At 49.7% G+C, this 22,386-nt stretch overlaps 2 protein-coding genes across 4 annotated transcripts in view; one reads left to right on the forward strand and one right to left on the reverse strand.

The window, feature by feature from the left end:
• Positions 1-8,224: 8,224 nt before the first annotated feature.
• MPO (myeloperoxidase) lies at positions 8,225-18,482 on the forward strand. Of its 2 annotated transcripts, none has more exons than XM_036879711.2 (14): positions 8,225-8,907; positions 9,003-9,080; positions 9,231-9,324; positions 9,643-9,818; positions 10,033-10,156; positions 10,266-10,395; positions 10,466-10,672; positions 11,488-11,806; positions 13,550-13,710; positions 14,874-15,129; positions 15,588-15,758; positions 16,531-16,768; positions 17,471-17,685; positions 18,392-18,482. In XM_036879711.2, the coding sequence occupies exons 2-13, from the start codon at positions 9,005-9,007 to the stop codon at positions 17,676-17,678; spliced, it is 2,160 nt and encodes a 719-aa protein (XP_036735606.2). In that variant the 5' UTR covers positions 8,225-8,907; positions 9,003-9,004; the 3' UTR covers positions 17,679-17,685; positions 18,392-18,482. The 2 variants fall into 2 exon arrangements, with proteins under 2 accessions (XP_036735606.2, XP_057357934.1); XM_057501951.1 differs by having other exon boundaries at positions 8,225-8,888.
• Positions 18,483-19,686: 1,204 nt separating this feature from the next.
• The window catches only part of LPO (lactoperoxidase), a 33,071-nt gene continuing 30,371 nt past the window's right edge, over positions 19,687-22,386 (reverse strand). For both annotated transcript variants that reach the window (XM_036879798.2, XM_057501315.1), the window contains 3 exons: positions 21,536-21,709; positions 20,663-20,900; positions 19,687-20,473 (listed from right to left, as the gene is read on the reverse strand). In XM_036879798.2, the coding sequence (XP_036735693.2) occupies positions 20,266-20,473; positions 20,663-20,900; positions 21,536-21,709 (620 nt within the window). In that variant the 3' untranslated portion in view covers positions 19,687-20,265. The remainder of the gene's footprint in view (positions 20,474-20,662; positions 20,901-21,535; positions 21,710-22,386) is intronic.

The following is a 22,386-nucleotide window of genomic DNA, read 5'->3' on the forward strand; positions in this document are numbered from 1 at the left end:
CTTACAGTAGTAGGTATCTTTATCCTTTTCTAAGAATGCATCTGAAGGATAAATTCCTTCCTGGGAGTAGAATTGCTGAGCCAGAGCAAATGTACATTTTGGATTTTGACTGACATTGCCAAATTGCTATCCTATGGTGTGGGTCCAATCTACACTTATTTTTTCACCTGCTGACTGGCACTAGCTTTGTCAGTCTTTTGAAACTTTTAACAAATCTGATTAGTAAAGATACTGTTGAATTCTTTTACTTCGAGTTTAGTGCTTATTTTTAGTGTTTTTTTTTTTTTAGCAAAGCAGAGTGAACCTTTCATGTGCATACACTCCAAGGGAGGAGTGGGCCAGAGTCAAGGGAGGCAATTGCCATTTTTAGTGTTTTTTAAAACTTTTTAAATGGAAACTTAAGACCGCCCCCCTCCACACCACTGCCACCACCACCACCAATAACTGCAAGTATAAAGGAGGTTAACTGAATAACCATTAAACATTTGTATAATCAGATAATTTAATTTGTCTTTACATTTACAATACTACCCTAAACAAATTTGGGAACCATTATTTGAAGTTATATAAGCTTGAATATTCTCTCTCTAAAAATTTTTATCTTGTTCAATAAATAGTGCAGCCTTTCTAGAATGGTGGGTTTAAAATGTCCAGTGCTCCTCAGATCTGTGAATCTACCTTCTAAAGAGGACTAAAAGAAGCATATTGAAGTTTTTAATGTTTAAAAACACCCTGAATGCTTTTAAGAGAAGGAAAATACTTCCAAGATTTACAAGTTCTGTGAAGAATCTTAATACCCAAATTTATATACATTTTTCAAAAAGGAAGTCCTTAGGAACAAACTTAACAGGAAGGTAAAACAATATGAAAACAGACTTAAATGAAATTATATATTGAATAAAATGGTGTATTATTTGAGAATGTAAACTCCATGATAGCAAGTAATTTAATTGCTGTATCCCCAGTCTCTAGAATAGTGATGGCACATAGGTGCTCAGTGAATATATGTTGAATGAATAAATGTACATGGATAGGAATACTTAATATCATAAAAATGACAGTTGTCTTCAAATTTATGTATAAATTGAATACAGTGTCAATAAAAGTATCAGTGGGATTTCTCATGGAATGAGACATTCAAATATTCATAAGAAAGGGTAAATATGTTAGAATGTTGAAGATTCTTTTGAAAAAGAAGAATGAAGAAGAATTTATCCTACCAGCAATCAAAACACATTAGAAAGTTATGGTAATTGCAACAATGAGGTAATGACAGAGGAACTGATGAATAGACTAGTAGATCAGTACAATAGAATAATCTAGAAATAAACACACATTTATGGCAAGTGATAAAAGTATCTTCATTCAGTGGAGAAACAACAGATTATTCAATTAAAGCCATTGAGAGAACTGTTATCCATTTGGAAATAAATGAAAATAGCTTGCCTGCCTTACACTATTCACACACAAAAATTCCAGATGGCTTATGATATAAATGGGAAAAGTCAAAATATTAAGGTATTAGAGGAATATATAGGAGAAAATGTTTATGATTGTGAAAAAGAGAAGATCCTCTTAAACAAGTCTGAAAAGAAAAATCCATAGAGGAAAGATGGATAAATTTGACCACCTCAGAATTAAGACCCTATAAAAAACAAATGAAAAACGACAGACTGGAAAAAAAACATTAGCAATAGGCATAACAGCTGACAGATTAGTGTTTATCCAGAATATGTAAGTTTTACAAATCAGTAAAACTCTTTACCCATGAGAATTTTACAAAGTTAGGAGGACAGTTTGGCAATATCTATCTATTAAAAATTTTAAATGCACAAAGCCCATGGCCCATTTCTCAATCTTTACCTTGGAGAACACGTGTGTGTGTACAAAGATGGAACTTGCTGTCTTGTTTTGAATAGTGAGGAAGTGAGAAAATGTCAGCTTCCATAAATAGAGGAATGCTCACATAATGGAGGTATAGTTAAACTAGAGAATACTATGTAATAATTTAAAAAGTGAGATGGTTAACTCTTAAGTCACACATGATAGATCTGCAAGCAATAGAAGCACCTGTGGAATGATATGTATAGTGGTATCATTTATGGAAAAATAAAGGAAGGTGAATATTTCCCATAGACCCATATATACTAATGAATGTAGCATAAAAGATTTGGAGGACAAACACAAAAATGACAATAGTGTTATGTCTAAGAGGTGGAGGAAAAGACCTAGAATTGGGTATGATGCAATAACCTAATCTAAAGGGAGCTTTAATCTTACCTGTGATAGTTTAATTTTACTCAAAATAAACTTAATTTTAAAAAATTTAAAGAGAGAGAAAACAAGGTCTTTGGGTGCATTTGGTGCCTGAGGAGTCATTGCCCCTGCCCCATCGTCAGCTTCCAGAGCCTCCTCTCCAGCCACATACACACAGGAAATCTGGCAGTAATTCCAACTGAATTGTTTCCTCAACAGCATTAAGAAAGAATTTTGCAAGTGGCAGCAGTGAGGGCCCGTTACCCCGCAGGCAGTTGGACTCCACTCTAAGGGTTAGGATGTTAGAGGAAGGTATGGAGATGGGGGGAGGGGAACGGAAGGCAGCCTCCCCAACGCCTCTCAAGGACTGCAGTCTCCAGATGGGACAGTCCCAGCAGCACCCTCCAGAGGCCATCCCCAAGATGAGGAGCTGGGGGTAATTTAGGGAACAAGGCTGGTTTGGAGTATTTCCTCAGTCAGGCGTATTCTCCTGATCACTGCAGGCTCATGCCTCTTGCATCTTGAATACACCTGGGTCAGACATTTAGGGCCAAGATGAGGGATCAACAGAGGACCAGTTGGTTCCTTATTAATTGGTTGGAAACATTGTAAAGTCACAGAGCATCTTAAGCCTCTACATATAAATGCAGGTCTACAGCTCCAGCTCTGAACCAAAGGCAGGTGGTTTGGGGATTATACATTTGAGAATTCAACCTCCATGTGTGAAGAGAGCAAAGGTACCATTTTTACATCATTTTTTGAAAAGGCTTTAGTTCTTCAAACAATTGCTGACATCAAGGCCTGTGAGAAATTGGGAAGGGCCTCTCTGTGCCCGCAAATCACTGCATGCCTCCTGCCTGGCTCTCAGCCTCTGGACCTTCCACTCCACAGCCTGAGGGAGCTTTCTCAAACGCACCTCTGACCATGCCCTTCACAGACTTTACAGCTCCGTGAAGCCTATAGGACAAGAACTTCTCAGGAGGTCAGAATGAGCTTTGGGTCTCAGGCCTCTGCCGGCCTTGTCAGCCCTCAGCCTGCCCCGCCCCACCCCCATGCTAGAGCTATATAATGAAGTTCACTTGTGTTGAGGCCTTTTCTGTGTCATTCTCTGGGCTCAGCATGCTTTTCCTCCCTGTCCACTTGGTCAGCTTCTGACCATGCTTCAAGCACCAGCTCTTCAAGAAAACCTTCCTAGGTCAGCAGAAGGAGGGACATAATAAAAATCAGAGAAGAAATAAATAAAATTGAGAAGAATAAAACAATAGAAAAAATCAATGAAACCAAGAGCTGGTTCTTCGAGAAAATAAACAAAATAGATAAGCCTCTAGCCAGACTTATTAAGAGAAAAAGAGAATCAACACATGTCAACAGAATCAGAAACGAGAAAGGAAAAAAAAAGGACCCCACAGAAATACAAAGAATTATTAGAGAATACTATGAAAACCTATATGCTAACAAGTTGGAAAACCTAGGAGACATGGACAACTTCCTAGAAAAATATAACCTTCCAAGACTGACCCAGAAAGAAACAGAAAATCTAAACAGACCAATTACCAGCAACGAAATTGAAATGGTAATCAGAAAACTACCCAAGAACAAAACCCCCAGGGCCAGATGGATTTACCTTGGAATTTTATCAGACATGCAGAGAAGACATAATACCCATTCTCCTTAAAGTTTTTCAAAAAATAGAAGAAGAGAGAATACTCCCAAACTCATTCTATGAAGTCAACATCACCCTAATACCAAAAACAGGCAAAGACCCCACCAAAAAAGAAAACTACAGACCAATATCCCTGATGAATGTACATGCAAAAATACTCAACAAAATATTAGCAAACCGAATTCAAAAATACATCAAAAAGATCACACACCATGACCAAGTGGGATTCATCCCAGGGATGCAAGGATGGTACAACATTCAAAAATCCATCAACATCATCCACCACATCAACAAAAAAGAAGGACAAAAACCACATGATCATCTCCATAGATGCTGAAAAAGCATTTGACAAAGTTCAACATCCATTCATGATAAAAACTCTCAGCAAAATGGGAATAGAGGGCAAGTACCTCAACATAATAAAGGCCATCTATGAAAAACCCACAGCCAACATTATATTGAACAGCGAGAAGCTGAAAGCATTTCCTCTGAGATCGGGAACTAGACAGGGATGCCCACTCTCCCCACTGCTATTTAACATAGTACTGGAGGTCCAAGCCACAGGAATTAGACAAAACAAAGAAATACAAGGAATCCAGATTGGAAAGAAGTCAAACTGTCACTATTTGCAGATGACATGATATTGTACATAAAAAACCCTAAAGACTCCACTGCAAAACTACTAGAACTAATATCGGAATTCAGCAAAGTTGCAGGATACAAAATTAACACACACAAATCTGTGGCTTTCCTATACACTAACAATGAACTAATAGAAAGAGAAATCAGGAAAACAATTCCATTCACAATTGCATCAAAAAGAATAAAACACCTAGGAATAAACCTAACCAAGGAAGTGAAAGACCTATACCCTGAAAACTTTAAGACACTCTTAAGAGAAATTAAAGAGGTCACTAACAAATGGAAACTCATCCCATGCTCCTGGCTAGGAAAAATTACTATCATCAAAACGGCCATCCTGTCCAAAGCAATATACAGATTCGATGCAATCCCTAGCAAATTACCAGCAGCATTCTTCAATGAACTGGAACAAATAGTTCAAAAATTCATATGGAAACACCAAAGATCCCAAATAGCTAAAGCAATCCTGAGAAGGAAGAATAAAGTAGGGGGGGGAATCTCACTCCCCAACTTCAAGCTCTAGTACAAAGCCACAGTAATCAAGACAATTTGGTACTGGCACAAGAACAGAACCACAGACCAATGGAACAGAATAGAGACTCCAAACATTAACCCAAACATATATGGTCAATTAATATTCGATAAAGGAGCCATGGACATACAATGGGGGAAATGACAGTCTCTTCAACAGATGGTGCTGGCAAAACTGGACAGCTACATGTAGGAGAATGAAACTGGATCACTGTCTAACCCCATACACAAAAGTAAATTCGAAATGGATCAAAGACTTGAACGTAAGTCATGAAACCATAAAACTCTTAGAAAAAACATAGGCAAAAACCTCTTAGACATAAACATGCATGACCTCTTCTTGAACATATCTCCCTGGGCAAGGGAAACAAAAGCAAAAATGAGCAAGTGAGACTATATCAAGCTGAAAAGCTTCTGTACAGCAAAGGACACCATCAATAGAACAAAAAGGTATCCTACAGTATGGGAGAATATATTCATAAATGACAGATCCAATAAGGGGTTGACATCCAAAATATATAAAGAGCTCACACACCTCAACAAACAAAAAGCAAATAATCCAATTAAAAGATGGGCAGAGGAGCTGAATAGACAGTTCTCTAAAGAAGAAATTCAGAAGGCCAACAGACACATGAAAAGATGCTCCACATTGCTTGTCATCAGAGAAATGCAAATTAAAACCACAATGAGATATCACCTCACACCAGTAAGGATGGCTACCATCCAAAAGACAAACAACAACAAATGTTGGCGAGGTTGTGGAGAAAGGGGAACCCTCCTACACTGTTGGTGGGAATGTAAATTAGTTCAACCATTGTGGAAAGCAGTATGGAGGTTCCTCAAAATGCTCAATAGAAATACCATTTGACTCAGGAATTCCACTTCTAGGAATTTACCCTAAGAATGCAGCAGCCCAGTTTGAAAAAGACAGATGCACCCCTATGTTTATCGTAGCACTATTTACAATAGCCAAGAAATGGAAGCCATCTAAATGTCCATCAGTAGATGAATGGATAAAGAAGATGTGGTACATACACACAATGGAATATTATTCAGCCATAAGAAGAATACAAATCCTACCATTTGCAACAACATGGATGGAGCTAGAGGGTATTATGCTCAGTGAAATAAGCCAGGCGGAGAAAGACAAGTACCAAATGATTTCACTCATCTGTGGAGTATAAGAACAGAGGAAAACTGAAGGAACAAAACAGCAGCAGACTCACAGAACCCAAGAATGGACTAACAGTTACCAAAGGGAAAGGGACTGGGGAGGACTGGTGGGAAGGGAGGGAGAAGGGTGGGGAAAAAGAAAGAGGGCATTACGATTAGCATGTATAGTGTGTTGGGGGCACGGGGAGGGCTGTGCAACACACAGAAGACAAGTAATGATTTTACAGCATCTTACTACACTGATGGACAGTGACTGTGAAGGGGTATGTGGGGGGGCTTGGTGAAGGGGGGAGCCTAGTAAATATAATGTCCTTCATGTAATTGTAGATTAATGATACCAAAATAAAAATAATAATAAAAAAAAAAGAAAACCTTCCTAAGTGCCCCCAGCTGGCTCAGGTGCTTCTCTTTGGCGCTCCCAGAGAAGCCTGCACAAGGATTGCCCTTCTGGGTCCTCCTGTGTGCAGCTTGAGGGCCAGGCCTGCGCTGTGTTCAGCAGAGTCCGCCCAGTGACCAGCACACTACCTGGCAGGTGCAAGGGTTGAATAACTACTTCTTGAATAAATGTCTGAATGAAAGGTCAGGAAAAAGAGCCCTGGTGTGGAAGTCCAGAGACCTGACAGCTAAGTTATTCTGAACTGGGCCACACTGGTCCCCTTGGCAAAGGCATTTCCTTCCCTGGGCTCCAACTTTCTCATCTGTGCTATGTGGGGCTTATATTAAACATCTCTTCCCGCTTCAGTCCTGGCAATTCCCCTAAAAGAGGAAAAAGACGCTGAGTTTCTGAGCTGATGAGGGCAATGGGGAATAGGTGCTCCCACCCAGGCTACCTTAAAAATGTAGATACCCAAATATGCAGCAATTTTACTTCTAGGGTTTTTTGCTTAAGGAAATAATTTAAGATGTGACTAGAGATTTAACTCCACAGATGTTCATTCTAGTCTTGTTTATAATAGTACAAGTAGGAAAGAATCAAAGTATCTAACGGAGAGGATTAGTGAATAGATCATAGCACTTCAGGCAAAATATCATGCAGACATAAAAATGAAGTAAATCTGTGTTAACTGGCATAGAAAAATGGCCAGGCTAAATTGTTAAGTACTACAAGTAGGTTGCAGAACAATATTTAAAGTCTGTTCTTACCACTTTTTAGCATACATATTATATCTACACATAGGTATCATATTATGAAATGGGCAGGTGGGTGAAATAGGAGGTGTGGCTAGACCAGAGGACAAAGGAGCCACGAGTGGCATGTGCCCAGCCTGATGAGGGGCCAGGGAGGTGGGCAAACACCGTTGTCAGTCACAAGATACCCTTCCTGCCTGAGAACGCCAGCCCCTTTGCCAGACTTCTTCAGGGAAGAAACTTCCCCCTCTTCTATTTCAGACCCTAAAGTTTAACCCAAGCCCCTAACTGCACTGAACCTGTCCCACAGAGGCCCAGGGGTGCATCACACAGCCACACACTGACCACAGCCAGCCCTGCTCTCTCCTGGTTCTGGAACCCCCTGAGCAGAAGGCAAGGGCGTTGGAGACAGTGCCCTACCAAAGCCAGGAAGAAAGGGGAGGGGGAGAGATGGAGAGGAAGTTACCCCTGTCCTGAGCCTGTAGCCCCCGGGGTCCTCTTTCCTGTGAAGCCCAACGGTCTCCAGCCAGGTTTCCTGTCCCGTTAACCCTTGCCAAGAATGGGAGGCACAGGGGGGCCGCCCACCAGGGTTGGCCACAGGGGCTAGGTTACTGCTGGGGTGGGGGATCAGCAACACTCCAGGTCTCCCCTTCTCCTTTACTCCTTCTTCTATTTCCCATAATTACTCAGGCTGTTACTTCCTGACTGAACATTTCCACAAAAGTAAATTCGAAATGGATCAAAGACTTGAACGTAAGTCATGAAACCATAAAACTCTTAGAAAAAAACATAGGCAAAAATCTCTTAGACATAAACATGCAAAGACCCCACCAAAAAAGAAAACTACAGACCAATATCCCTGATGAATGTACATGCAAAAATACTCAACAAAATATTAGCAAACCGAATTCAAAAATACATCAAAAGGATCATACACCATGACCAAGTGGGATTCATCCCAGGGATGCAAGGATGGTACAGCATTCGAAAGTCCATCAACATCATCCACCACATCAACAAAAAGAAGGACAAAAACCACATGATCATCTATGGAGTTCCTTTCAAAGGAACCCTGGATATTCAACTTAGTCAGAATTTTGCAGGGGTTAGTTGTCCGTCTGCTGTGGGGACAGCACTGGTCTGGGCACACAATGGGAAGCTGAGAAACTCTGGGGGTGGGGGTGCTGAGTTCAAAGCTGGGAACAGTTCCGGCCCCTCCTTTCCTACCCCACTCACCCTTTGGGGACCTCTTTCTGTGCACCCCAACCTAGTGAGGAGGAGGCAGAGGTCAGTTTGCAAGGGCAGGCTCGTCTGCCCCGCCCCTCCCCAGCTCAGGGGACATAAAAGCCTGGATTCAGCTGAGAGGTGCTGCCAGTGACACGGGAGCTTTGGAGGGGGGCCCTGGGAGGTGACTGACTGAAGCTGGCAAAGGAAGGGTGCTGTGGACCCTCCCTCAAGGAGGCCTGGACACTGTCCCTAGGAAGGGCACACCAAGGTGGGCCTGGAGTGTGCAGGTGGGAGTGAGGGTCTGGGAACAAGGGGTGTGGGGCTTTCTCTCCCCAGTGCACTGTGGGCTGTGACTTTTACTGGGCTTGGGGTCTTGTTGCAGAGATGAAGCTGCTCCCGGTGCTCGCAGGGCTCCTGGCTGTCCTGGCCATGCCCCAGCCCGCTGAGAGTGCTGCCCCAGGTAACGGCTCAGAAAGACGCCCAAAGGTGGCATGTTGGGGGTGGTTCCAAGTCTCAGGGTTTCCCTTCCTCAGGGCAGGCCGCCCTGGCTCTGGGGCCTGGTTGGGGGCTTTGGGCCTATTGCTGACCTTGTGACCGCTGTTCTGGGCAGCTGTCATGGGGGAGGTGGAGAACTCGATGGTGCTGACCTGCATGGAGGAGGCCAAGCGGCTAGTGGACAAGGCCTACAAGGATCGGCGGGAAAGGTGGGGCACCCGGCCCTGCCCAGCTCCGGGCAGGGCTGCCCCAGGGCTATCAGGGAAGGAAGGGACATGAGGAGTTAGTGGGTAGGGTGGGGCCTTCTGTCTGTCAGTCTTGGTGTCCTTAGGTGTGTGAACATCTTCAGAAACCATCCTTCCCGTGACCTTGCTTCTGTCTAGATACCCAGGTCCATACCCTGTTTATAGAGACAAACCTTGTCTGTGGGTCTGTTTATATTGTCCCATGTCCATCCCCTGGGGCTGGGGCCCTGCTGAGGGTCCTGCCTGCCTCCTCCGGCCATCACTCCTCCCTTCTCCAAGCAGCCTCAAGCAGCGGCTTCGCAGTGGCTCTGCCAGCCCCATGGACCTCCTGTCCTACTTCAAGCAGCCAGTGGCCGCCACCAGGACAGCTGTGAGGGCTGCTGACTATCTGCATGTAGCCCTAGGCCTGCTGAAGAGGAAGCTGCAGCCCCTGTGGCCACGACCCTTCAATGTCACTGGTACTGTTACTCCTACAATCCCAGCCCCCTGCTCCACTAGTGACCCTAACCACTTCCCAGTGACTCCCCCAAGTCCTCCTTCCAGGGAGTCTCAGGAGCATCCAAGCCTGTCCCCTCCCCATGTCTTCAGACTGCTTCCTCCAGCCAAGGCTCCCTAGCCTGGAATAGCAAATGGGGGGCTCAGCTCCCACTCCCCCCCTTTCCCTGCCTGCAGATGTGCTGACACCCGCCCAGCTGGATCTGCTGTCCAGGTCGAGTGGCTGCGCCTACCAGAATGTGAGGGTGACCTGCCCGCAGAGAGACAAGTACCGCACCATCACGGGGCACTGCAACAACAGGTGCAGCCGCTGGCGGCGTGGTCCGCGGGGGGCTGGCTGGCCACTCAGGGCGGCATCCCGAGCCCCCAGGGCGCCGTGCCACTGTCAGCGCCCTGTCCTTCCCCTGCAGACGCAGCTCCACGCTGGGGGCCTCCAACCGCGCCTTCGCGCGCTGGCTGCCCGCCGAGTACGAGGACGGCGTCTCACTGCCCTTCGGCTGGACGCCCGGGGTCAGGCGCAGCGGCTTCAGGGTGCCCCTGGTGAGCACTGGCCCCCAGAGGGGGCGAGGCCCGGCCCCTCGGCTCGGCCCTGACGCTCGGTGTCCCGCAGGCACGCGCTGTCTCCAATGATATCGTGCGCTTCCCCACGGAGCAGCTGACCCCGGACCAGGAGCGCTCGCTCATGTTCATGCAGTGGGGCCAGCTGATCGACCACGACCTCGACTTCAGCCCCGAGCCAGCTGCCCGTGTCTCTTTCATCACCGGCGTCAACTGTGAGACCAGCTGCCTGAAGCAGCCGCCCTGCTTTCCGCTCAAGGTGCTCCCTTCCTCTTGTCAGCCCTGTATTCCCCCGACCCCTGGTGGGAAGAGGGGCATTATTCCTGGAAACGGCCGCTCCCTCTGTGCCCACTTTCCTTCCCCAGATCCTGAGCAAGGCTGCCTGCCCACCTCCCCATTCCCACCCCTGGGCTGCGCACTGACTGTCCCACTGCTCCTCAAACCTCTGTCCTTAGTGCACGTGCTCAGTCCTCTTTCCTCCCCACAGAGGGGCACCGTGGCCCTACATCCCGAGCCTGGGTTGTGGGGTCTCAGCAGGGCTGAGTGGACTGGACGGTGAGGCTCAGGCTGAGTAGGGAGAGGAGGAGAGAAAGGAAGGAGAATCCCAAAGACAAGGACTGAAATGAGAGGAGAGAAAGACGGGGCCAGGGTGAGAGCCAGGGCAGGGACAAGGGAGACAGGCAGGAAGAGGGCAGGAAAAAGGAAGAGGGGGTGGCTGAGAGCAGGAGACCATATCCTGAGGGCAGGGCAGGGAGGGGCAGAGCCAGGATAGAGAGAAGAGGTTTAGGTAGACGGGCCCGAGGACCCGCCCACCGGCCTCCAGGGAGCCGCACATTCCGAGCCGTCTCCCCGAGGCTCAGTCATGCTCTGCTGGTGGAACCTCAGGCTGGGGCCTCCCTGCGGATGGAGGGAGACCTGAGAAATTCCTGAGGAAGCCCTGTTTGCATATTTGGGTCTCCCCCTCTGGTCCTGGGCTCCAGGTGGGATCACAGCCTTCATAGGCTTGCCTGGGGGAGCTGCTCCTGCCCACTTCCCTGCCCTCGATGAGCTGCCCGATCCCTTTCTGTCCTGCAGATCCCACCCAACGACCCCCGCATCATGAACCAACAGGACTGCATCCCCTTCTTCCGCTCCAGCCCAGCCTGTTCAGGAAGCAACATCACTATCCGCAACCAGATCAATGCGCTCACCTCCTTCGTGGACGCCAGCATGGTGTACGGCAGTGAGGACCCTTTGGCCATGAACCTGCGCAACACGACCAACCAGCTGGGGCTGTTGGCTGTCAACACCCGCTTCAGTGACAATGGCCGGGCCCTGCTGCCCTTTGACAACCTGCATGATGACCCCTGCCTCCTCACCAACCGCTCAGTGCACATACCCTGCTTCCTGGCAGGTCAGCCTGCGTGGGAACCTGGGGTGGTGCAGGCATGCTCCCTGCTGGAGCCGCAGAGCAGCCTGTGAGTTTGTATTCAGGCTTTGTCCTTACAAGCCTCGTGATGTTAGGCCAGTTGCCTTGGTGACAAGTTGGATGGAGCCAGAAAGGCAAAACAAAAACAAAAATAACCCTTGCCCCCTGCAGAAAAGCAACTACAAAGAACAAAAATCCAAATCTAAGAAGGAGACTCGGGGATAGCTGAGGATCTGTCCATCCCTTTCTTTGTCTCTCTCTCTGGATTCTGGCAGAGAAAAGAGTTGAGTCTCTCAGAAAGGGGGAACTAAAGGGGCAGAGAGCAACGTGGGTCCCTCACCCTCTAGGGCCGTATTATCCAATGTGGTAGCCACTGGCCACATATGGCTATTTTCAATTAAATGTCAATTAATTTAAATTAAATTAAAAATTCGTTTCCTGAACTGCACAGCCCACATTTCCAGGGCTCAGTAGTCTCATAGGTGAGTGGCTCCCGTAAAGGGCAGCACAGATGTAGGGCATTTTCATCAATTCAGGGCTGTTCCAGAATGTCACCTCCTGCTCATCTTGATTCCCTGCATTAAGAAAGGGTGGGATTTTAAATTTGAACAACTGGCACCCCTGGGGTTACAGCTGGGGCAGGGATGTTGCCTGTGCCCAGCAATTTTCCAATGGTTTTTCATGTAAACCTGATCGTGGGGCTGAGGCCCTTCCCTCTGCAACTCCCAGCCTCAAATCCTGGTGGCTCCAGATAGTCACTCCCCTGGCTGAGCTCTGGGGAGGAGAATCAAATGGGTGCCAGTGGAGAGGAGAATCACGGTCAGCTCCAGTGTGGACTTTTCTGGGCTAGTGAGGGAAGAAGAGCATTCCTTAGCTGTTTGTGGCTGCCTCCAGCCTTGAGTTGAGAAGCATGTCCCTCTGGCAGCTCATGGGATGGAAAAGCTGCTCTCAGAGAATTTTCTTCCCACTGGTATGGGCCTGGCCCTAACTCTCTGGTCCTTCCAAAGGAGGGTTGGGGAGGATTAGAGGGTTCAGCAGTCTCTTTCAGTTCTTTTGAACTGTCTCAGATATGGGCTGCAAGCATCCTGTACCCTAAACCCCTCCCCTGAGCAGATGCACAGTTAGTATGTTGTAAGCATGGGGATGGCAACTCTGATCAGATGTTAGTGGCTTTCTAGATCCCTGAGTTGAGAAGGATTCTGAGGTTTTATCCAATTTTAGCAAGCCAGAGTGCTGTGGTCATTAGCTGTGTCTGAGGTGGACCAGCATGCCGCTTTTTGGCCATCATGAAACAGGAGAGTAAGTCAACCAGCAGCCTTTGTGGACCACCTACTTAGTACCAGGCACTGTATTCAACTGCACGTGTCTATCTGTGAGTCGGGTGGAAGGGTCAGGCACAAAGAGGCACAGGCCATCGTCCTTATCCTCAAGGAGCTCCCAGTCTCAGGTATGAGAAGGTGGCAAGTCATGTGTCAGATCTGATGTCTGCCAGATGGGCATCTCCAACCAGCTGTGCGTCTAAACAGAGAAACAAGCTATTAAGGTGGACTGGGGCTGCAAGGGAAGCCTTCTAAGAGAGGTGTAAACTAAGTGTGGTGTGGAAAGATGGGTGGAGAGGAAGGCTGGGTTGGGGGCATTTTAGGCCTTGGCTTGGGAGGGAGTTTCCATGGAGCAGGTCCATTCTGGGATAGAAGTCTTAGGAATGACAGTAGCATTTTTTTCCCCAAGGGGACACCCGCTCAAGTGAGATGCCTGAGCTCACCTCCATGCACACACTCTTTTTGAGAGAGCACAATCGACTGGCCACAAAGCTTAAGAGCATGAACCCACTCTGGGATGGAGAGAGGCTCTACCAGGAAGCCCGGAAGATCGTGGGAGCCATGGTCCAGGTAGGCAGTCGTGAGTATCCGTGATACCAGGGGTCAGGCAAGTGTAGGCTCCAAATATGCCCCAGCCACATCCTAGCTGTGTGACCCCAGTAGGTGAAACCATGAGCCTCAGCCTCTTTGTCCATGATGCTGTAGAGATTAAAGGATGTAACAAAAACACCTGGCAGATACTAAGTGCCTGACAGGGCTCACCTGCCTCCCATCCCTCTTTCCCAGGCTCAATCCCCTTTCTCCTTTCTTGTCCATCAGGCATAGTATTGGGAGGGTTAAGCAGGTGGGTCTGAAGTGCCTGGCACATAGTAGATGTGCTGTAGGTGCCTCTCTTTTCCTTCATCTCCTTGCTCTCTTGGCCCCTTTGCCCACTCACCTCTTCTTTTTGGCTCTGTTCTAGCTCACGAATCCCTTTATCCTCTTTTATCCCTGGCAAGTAGTCCTGGTTCTCCCAAGTTTTGATGATCCAGTCACCCCCAACCTCTCCCCAAACATCAACACAAATACACACCCACAAACCCATGCACAGCTTTCTAATACTGCTAGACTCTGGAGGGGGAGAGCATTGCAGGTACTGAGGGGGAGTTTTTGATTTGTACTGAGGACCGAAGTAAGATTCCTTTAAGCCTCAGAAGAAATTCTAGAGTCTAGAAGCTGGAGTGAGACTGTTCTGTATCTTCTCTTTTCACTGGAGAAAATCATCTAGGGTGGCCCTTTTCTGTTTTGCCTCCTCTCCTTCCACTAACACATATTGAACCCTACTGTGAGCCAGGCACTTGCTGGGCACTGAGTAATTCCTAGGAAAATGAGATCAATTCCAGCCCCCAAAGAGCTTATAGGTTAGTAAAACAAATGAGATATTAATAACTTAAGGGCAAGGAAGTGACTAGCAAAACCCTTTGTTATTTAATCCTCTAAGGTAGAGGGCAGCATAATTATCCTTGATTTTATATTTGAGGATCTGGGGCTCGGAGATGTTAATAACTGGCCCCAAAGGTCACACAGCAGGCAAGCAGCAGAACTCTGTTTATGCCACTCCAGGCCACTCTATTAGAGCCAGATCTGGTGCTGTGGGGGGCAAACCCCTGCTGAGGGATCCCCCAAACCAGGAGCAGGTGGAGACTCTGCAGGGAGAGTGAGTGGAGAAGCCATTCTGAGTGATTTTTCTTTAGATCATCACTTACCGGGACTACCTGCCCCTGGTGCTGGGGCCAGAGGCCATGAGGAAGTACCTGCCTAGGTACCGTGGCTACAATGACTCAGTGGACCCTCGCATCGCCAACGTCTTCACCAATGCTTTCCGCTACGGCCACACCCTCATCCAGCCCTTCATGTTCCGCCTGGACAACCAGTACCAGCCCATGGGGCCCAACCCCCGAGTTCCCCTCAGCAAGGTCTTTTTTGCTACCTGGAGGGTAGTGCTGGAAGGTGAGTGGGACCTCAGCCAGGTGGCAGCTGAGGCTGTGGCAGAGGTGCGCTTGGCCGCAGGGAGCCAGGGCAGGAGCAACCCTCTTTCCTTCCATCTTTGGAGATCCAGCCTGACCTGCCAGCCTCAGTTCAGCTGACTTTTCTTTTGCATCTAATACTAAAGGGCGGGTGGAGGTAGTTGCTAGGGAGCTGGCTCCTTCCTGTGTGTTGTGACTTTCAGAAACCTAGGAGGCCAGGGACTGGGTGCATCCCAACCTTGCAAGTCCGAATGGCATTATTCCCTGAGACCAGTGCACAAGTGAGGAGCTGACCACTGGGGCCACCTTGGCACCAGGAGCTGCCTGTGCCCAGCCCTCTTCTGCACTTCCCCCAACTGCACCTTGGACTTGTCCCTGACTCCAATAGGACCTCTAGTACTGAGGCAGATCCTACACCCAACCTTGCTACTCTTGCCCCAGGTGGCATTGACCCCATCCTCCGGGGCCTCATGGCCACGCCTGCCAAGCTGAATCGCCAGAACCAAATCGTGGTGGACGAGATCCGGGAGAGGCTGTTTGAGCAGGTCATGAGGATCGGGCTGGACCTGCCTGCTCTGAACATGCAGCGCAGCCGGGACCACGGCCTCCCAGGTACCGGGCTGCGGGAGATTCCCCCTCCCCTCTTCCCACTCTGGCCCCTGCCCTCTCCAGGGCCTCCTGCTGCCCAAAGCTCCCCTGACAGGAGGAAGCAGTTGGAGGTCAGGCCTCACCTCCCCCAGCCTGTGTATCCCTTTTCCACTCCTCCTTTGCACGGTTTTGCCCTCAAACTTGAAGCATCATCACCATAACAAAAAGCCCCCTAGCCCCACCCCCAGTCTGAAAAACCTGTCTCTATCACGCTTCATTTTGCTTCATTTGACATCAACTGTGAGGGGAGCAGATTATTATCACTTCCATTTTACTGGTGAGGAAACTGAGGCTTGCAGAGATACAGAACTTGCCCAGGTTCTCCCCCCAAGTCAGCAACAAAGCTGAACTGTGAACCCAGATCAGGCTAACCCCAAAGCCTGTGCCTGCTGTGGGACAGCTGCTGTGGCTGAGCCTTCTAGAAGCATTTCACTCCTCACCGGTCTGAGGTCTCGAGGGGACAGTGAGATGTTCCTATTCTTAGGCCTGGCAGGGCTTACGGCAATTTAGGATTTGCTCTCGGGTGGGAAGGCAAGGGAAAGAGAGACCTGGAGAGACCCGGCTGTCTCCTTGGCCTGAGCTAAGACTTCGGGGCTCCCTGGAGGCTTTATAGCCTAGGAGAAGCCCCTCCGCGTCCTCCCCTCCCTCATGTACCTCTACATATGGTCTCCATGCATTGGGTAGCTGGGTTTTCTGGGACCCTCCCGCAGTCACCTCTGTCCCAATCCCCATGCAGGGTACAATGCCTGGAGGCGCTTCTGTGGGCTTTCGGAGCCCAGCATGGTGAACGAGCTGGCTACGGTGCTGAGGAACCTGAACCTGGCAAGGAAGCTGATAGCCCAGTATGGCACACCCAAGAACATTGACATCTGGATGGGTGGTGTGGCCGAGCCCCTAGAGCGCAACGGGCGCGTGGGCCCACTCCTCGCCTGCCTCATCGGGACCCAGTTCAGGAAGCTCCGTGACGGCGACCGGTGAGGAGGCAGGCCAGGCGGCTTGGGCCCATGTGCCTGTGGGGCTGCTCCGGAACCTCTTGGTAGGGCTGGGAGGAATCTGATTTTTCCAGTGTATTCCAGGGAGCCTCAAGGTCATCCCTAATGTGCTCTGAACCTGTTTGGGCTGCCTGAACCCATGAACCCCTGGTTGTGAAGGAGGGAAGACAGAGAAAATGCCACTCTTAAGGTTTTAGGGTGCAGCCACAGAGTTGTCAATCACTACTGAGCAGGGCCATCCTTGCTTTCCTCGCCTTCTCCTGGTATTGTTTCCCTGGGGTGCTGGTATCCATCGTACTCAGTTCTCACCCAGCCTGTGCTATACCTTTGGGAAAATTAGATAAAGGTCCCTCCCTTGATGGACAAATAATAATGCACCCCCAAGAGTCTCTCCACCTCTGTGGCTGCAGTGCTGGGCCAGGGCACAGGGCTTCATGAGTGAGGCTGGGCTCAGCAGCCTGTCTAGCATTCATGGTACCCAGAGGCCTCTGGGCAGGGGGAAGGGAGAGCCAAGGGGCAGCTGTGCTTTGCTCTGAGCTGTCAGTGGGGCCTGGAGCTCATCCGTGCTGTAGAGCCAGCTGGGGTCTGTTGTGGTCCTCTTGCATCTGGGGAGCAGCTCGGGCAGCTGATGCCCTCCCAGCCCAGGAGAGCCTCAGGTCATGGTCTGTGGGTGTTATGGCACAGGTTTTGGTGGGAGAACACAGGTGTGTTCACTGAACGACAGCAGCAGGCCCTGGCCAAGATCTCCTTGCCCCGCATCATCTGTGACAACACGGGGATCACCACTGTGTCCAAGGACAACATCTTCATGTCCAACACGTTCCCTCGGGACTTTGTCAGCTGCAGTGCACTCCCGCCGCTGGACCTGGCTCCCTGGAGGAACGCAGACTAGAGGCTGGGTAAGGCAGTGCTACGGTGAGGTGAATCCTGGGCACAGCTGGGCTGGCCAGCTGGAACCACAGGGATGGCCCTTCCTAGGGGAGCCCATCTCTATTCTGGGGGCTAGCTGGGAAAATAAGTGACTAGACATTCATTTGTGTATGCCTGTAATGTAAATAAACTGCATTTCATATGTGTGTTGTCTGTGAACACAGGTAGTGTTTTATGTGCTGTGTATGTGTGTCGCTTTTGTGAGCATGTGTCTGCTGCTTATGTATTAAGTACAGAAGGCAGCAGAGTAGGCCAGTGAGGAACACAGGCTCAGGGGCCAGATTGCTTTGGTTCAAATCCTGACTGCAGCTTACTAGCTGTGTGATCATGAACAAATCACTGAATCTCTCTGAGCCTGAGTTTTCTGCTTTGTAAATACCTGCTACATGGCCCCTCAGAGGCCCCTGTTTGCACCCACTAGTACTTCATTTATTGAGCACCTACTATCCGATGGGCACTGCCCTAGGCATGGGAAACATACAGAGCATGTTTTCTGTTCAGATGGAGCTCATACCTGGACAGTATTCCAGGTAGCTGAGGGGAACCAGTGGCCCCGGAGGCAGGGCCATTAGCAGCTGGGGTGGGTGTGGTAGTTGAGTAATGGGCTCAGGAAAGCCAGACTCAGTCCATAGTTTCCCTTTTCCTTCCTTACCCTGTTCTCTCATTTACCCACAGGAGCCTGCCTAGAAAGGAAGTGGGGCCTGTTGGCCCTTTTGTATCATTTGTTTGTACCTGACATTTTTTATAATAAAGCACCACTGCTGGAGATGTTTACTCTGTCCATGCTTGCAGTGGGGCTGGAGCTTCAGCACGAGGCTTGCTCTGGGCTCTGGACCTGAACCAGTGGGGTCTGAGCCTTGGGGCCCTGTGTTTTGTGAATGGGCAGTGAGGATACCCAGGAGTCCTCCTGTGGCATATATGGAAGGCACTCAGTTCTTAGAAACCCATGGGCCAGGCCAAACCAAGCAGAACCTCCTCCTTCAGCTTCCATCCACACGACCCAGAGAACAGGAGGCGTGGCCACCAAGCCTCACGTTCACTCATTGCTCTGGCTGGTATTTGCTACATGTTCACTCTGTATCGGCCTGAGTCAGGTACTGGGGAAAAGAGGGGTCACCGGGTTGTCCTGCGGGAGAGAAGGAGCAGAGGTCTGATGGAAAGGTAGGCCCCTCCGGGCAACAGGGCACCTTGAGATCCTGCACCTCTGCCACCTGGCCCAGTGGTTCAGAGCCTCAGAACAGTAGACTCATCCTTGGTCCTGGCTTCACATGGCCAGCTTCCCAGGGCAGGGACAGCAGACGGCTGGGCCCAGGAGGACAGGGTCAGAGCTGAGGGAGGGAAGGAGGGTACTTTCCTAACCGTGGCTGGATCTTGACCCCTACCTCTGCCTGGTGGATTCCCTCCCTCCTCTTCTTCCCACTTTTGGGGAGGCGTACTGCAGCGGGGAAGCTGAAGGGGTGAGCCCCAGGCCATATTAGACCCTCAGGATTAATCACTACTCATCTGCATTCACTGCCGATGAGAGGAGTGTTCAGAGAGGCCAAGGGATGCATCCAGGGCCTTGAGGAGGTTGGGTGCGGGAGCCGGTGCTGATTCCCACAGGAAGGCCTGCGCCTCCACCCCCACGCCCACCCCCAGTCAGGGGGCTGCCCTTACCTGGAAGGGTATTTTAAAAGATGAAAACATGAATCTGTATTGGGCAGCAACACAAGGACTATTCTGGAGATGCCCCCTCAGCAGCCTCACAGGCTCCAGGGACCGCCCCGTACTTCCCAGGAGGGCTTCTGCAAGGGAAACTCACTGGAGGGCAGTGTAGGTTGGACTTCCTCCTCGTTTTAGCCCTTGACACCATCTCCAGCCCTCTCTCTAGCCTCCTCCTTTTCTTCGGGAGCTCTCTGAAATCCCATCAGACCATGCCCTCTTACCCCACAGACCTGGGCATGCCACATCTTAATGACACAACATGTCTGGACCATAAACATCTAGTTTATTTGGTGGTGATTCCAAGGCCTGCCTTCTGGAAGGGCACAGTGCCATTGCCAGCATCTTTAGTCAATCATCAGGTGTTACTGGGCACTCACTGTGTGCCCAGCACTATGCTGGGTGACACAGTAGACACGTGAAGGCAGACAGACATCTTGTTTCAAGGAGCTTACAGTCCAGTTTGAAAGGAAGGGAGGAAAGATAAGCATGCAGAGCCTACAGCCTTAGCCAAGACTTGTTCCAGGGAGACGATGGGTGACGTCTGGCAAGCTAGACTTGAAGGGCATCTCAGAGGGCCTATGCTATGCCAGAAAGGGGGACTTCCACAAGCAGAGGGGACAGGGTGGGAGCAGTGGGATTCAAGTGGAAGATTTGGAAAGGCTGAGGCGGCTGGCCTTGGGCTTGAGTGAAGTATGGCCCTGCTGAGTGTAGAGAAACCTGGGTGAAGAGTACTGGGCCTGCGGGGTGGAGCTCTAATGGGTCCGGGCACTGAACTTGCTTTAAATGGCGTCATGCACCAAAGGGAGCTCTACTGCCCAGAGTGGGAGGCTGTGGAGTCCAGGCCCCTAATTCTCCACTGAGGCCCAGGGAGAAAGGTCCAGCTTATCAATGTCTGAGCAATCCACAAAGCCTCGGGGGTAGCTGTTGGCCTGGAATGGGTCCAGTGGGACCTTGGTGATGTGGGTGTTGTCACAAACAAGGCGTGAGAAGGACATTTTCTGCAGAGAGTCCCGCTGCTTCTCTGTGAAGACCCCAGGGTTCTCCCACCAGAACCTGCAGAGATGGAAGCAGGGTGTCTCCATACAGCTCAGCTGTGGGCCTCTTCCTCCCCACTCTGGCACAGGGGAGGAGAGACAGGCACCAGGCACATACTGAGGTCTAGGCCAGCCCACATGCAGGACACTGGGACCCCCCCTTGAAGAAGGGCCTGCCCCCCACCCTCCTCACTGAGGTCTCACGTGCCTGTCTCCATCACGGATCTGCTGGAACTGCTTCCCCAGAAGGCAGGCCAGGAGAGACCCCACCCGACCCCTTTCCACCAGGGGCTCAGCAGTGGCCCCTATCCAGATGTCAATGTTGTCAGGGGTCCCATAGAGATCCAGGAACTTCTCAGCCAGCATCTTGTTCCGCAGCACAGCGCCCAGCTCCGCCAGTGTCTGGGGCTGTGAGAGGTCACAGAAGCCTCTCCAGGAGTTGTACCCTAGAGCAGAGAGGCTGAAGCTGTCTCTTCTGAGGGACTTCTCATCTACAGCCTCCCCTGTGGACATACCCACTCCAGCTCCATCAGGCCCAGAAAGTCCGGACTCAGGGCATTTGGGATGGGGTGGTTGGGGATCCATTGTTTTATACCAGCGGTACTTCTGTCTCAAGAGGGCTAGCAGGTTATGTGGCGCTTACTATGGGTCCAGAGACCACTGTAAACACCATACAAACATGTAAACTGAAGAACAGAGAGGTTGAGTGACTTGCCTAAGATCACCTCACTAGAAATGGCACAGCTGGGACTTGAACCCAGGCAGTCTGGCTCTAAATTATGACATTAAATTGCCTTCCATGAGTACAAACAAAAGGTTCAATCGTTATGGGCTTCTTTCTAGTCTCCTTTTCTGAACTTTTTTTCTAGGCTTTTAAACTAGTTTTACAAGCTCCGCAGTAGACTAGGTACATTCCCTTGTCTCTGCATCAGGCAGATGGAAGGTTCCATTTCACAGATGAGCAAAGTGAGTTTAAGAAAACGGCATCTCTGCCTTCTGTTTTAGAAATAGATCCTCAGTGTTATAGAAAGGAGTCCCCTGGACCCCCAGAAAGTAGCTAAAAATACTCCAGGCCACTCACCAGGCATCCCATTGTCCCGGCAGCGCTGTATGTTGATGGCGGCCAGGTCAAAGCCATGGATCTTCTGCGTGGGCTGGAAAAGCTTGTTGCGCAGTTCTCCTGTCATCATTTTATTCTGTTTCATCAGCTTGGACTTCTTGGCCAGCAGGCCCCGCACCAGACGGTCAATTCCACCTGCAAGGGAGACCCAGAAGGGGACAGGGTAGAGTGGGGTGTCCACTGCTAGCCCGCCCTTAGTTCCTCTTGGGTGAAAGTAGGGCCAGCTGAATGCCGCAGGTTGGAAGCAGGGACAGAAGAGCAGATTGCAGCCTGCAGGGTGTGCCGTGGGTGGGGACGGCCCAGGCTGCCTGTCCTGGGGCTGGAAAAAGGGGCATTCCTGGGATGATGGCGTGAATACAAGCTCCAGGATTTTTCCCGAGCTCTAGTTCAGAGAGTTGGTTGCATCCTTCTCTGTGCTCCCCTGAAGAACTTGGCAGCAAGGGAAGCAGTAGCAGGAGTCTATAGGAAATGGCCCTGACTTGTCAGGCCTTAAGTAAAGCCAGTTTCAACAGTCCAACCCAGGACAGAGGGAAGCTGGGTCCAACCTTTGGCATTTGATGGAGGTGGAAAGCCCTAGAAGACAATAGAAAAGAACAGCTTATTTACTAACCTCATGAGTTCTTTCTATAGGGGTTAGAGAAGCCTGAGGCAGGGAAAACCCAGGCCCCTTAGAGGCCAGAGGAGGAAAGAGAGAATAATCATCAATACTTATTGACCACTTCCTTTGTGTCAGGAACCATTGTGGGGTGCTCTACGTGTATATTTCACTTAACTTTTTGCATATCCTAGTGAGATTGGTACTATTATTGTCC

Source organism: Manis pentadactyla, chromosome 4 (assembly GCF_030020395.1).
Source record: "Manis pentadactyla isolate mManPen7 chromosome 4, mManPen7.hap1, whole genome shotgun sequence".
Classification (NCBI taxonomy): Eukaryota; Metazoa; Chordata; class Mammalia; order Pholidota; family Manidae; genus Manis; species Manis pentadactyla.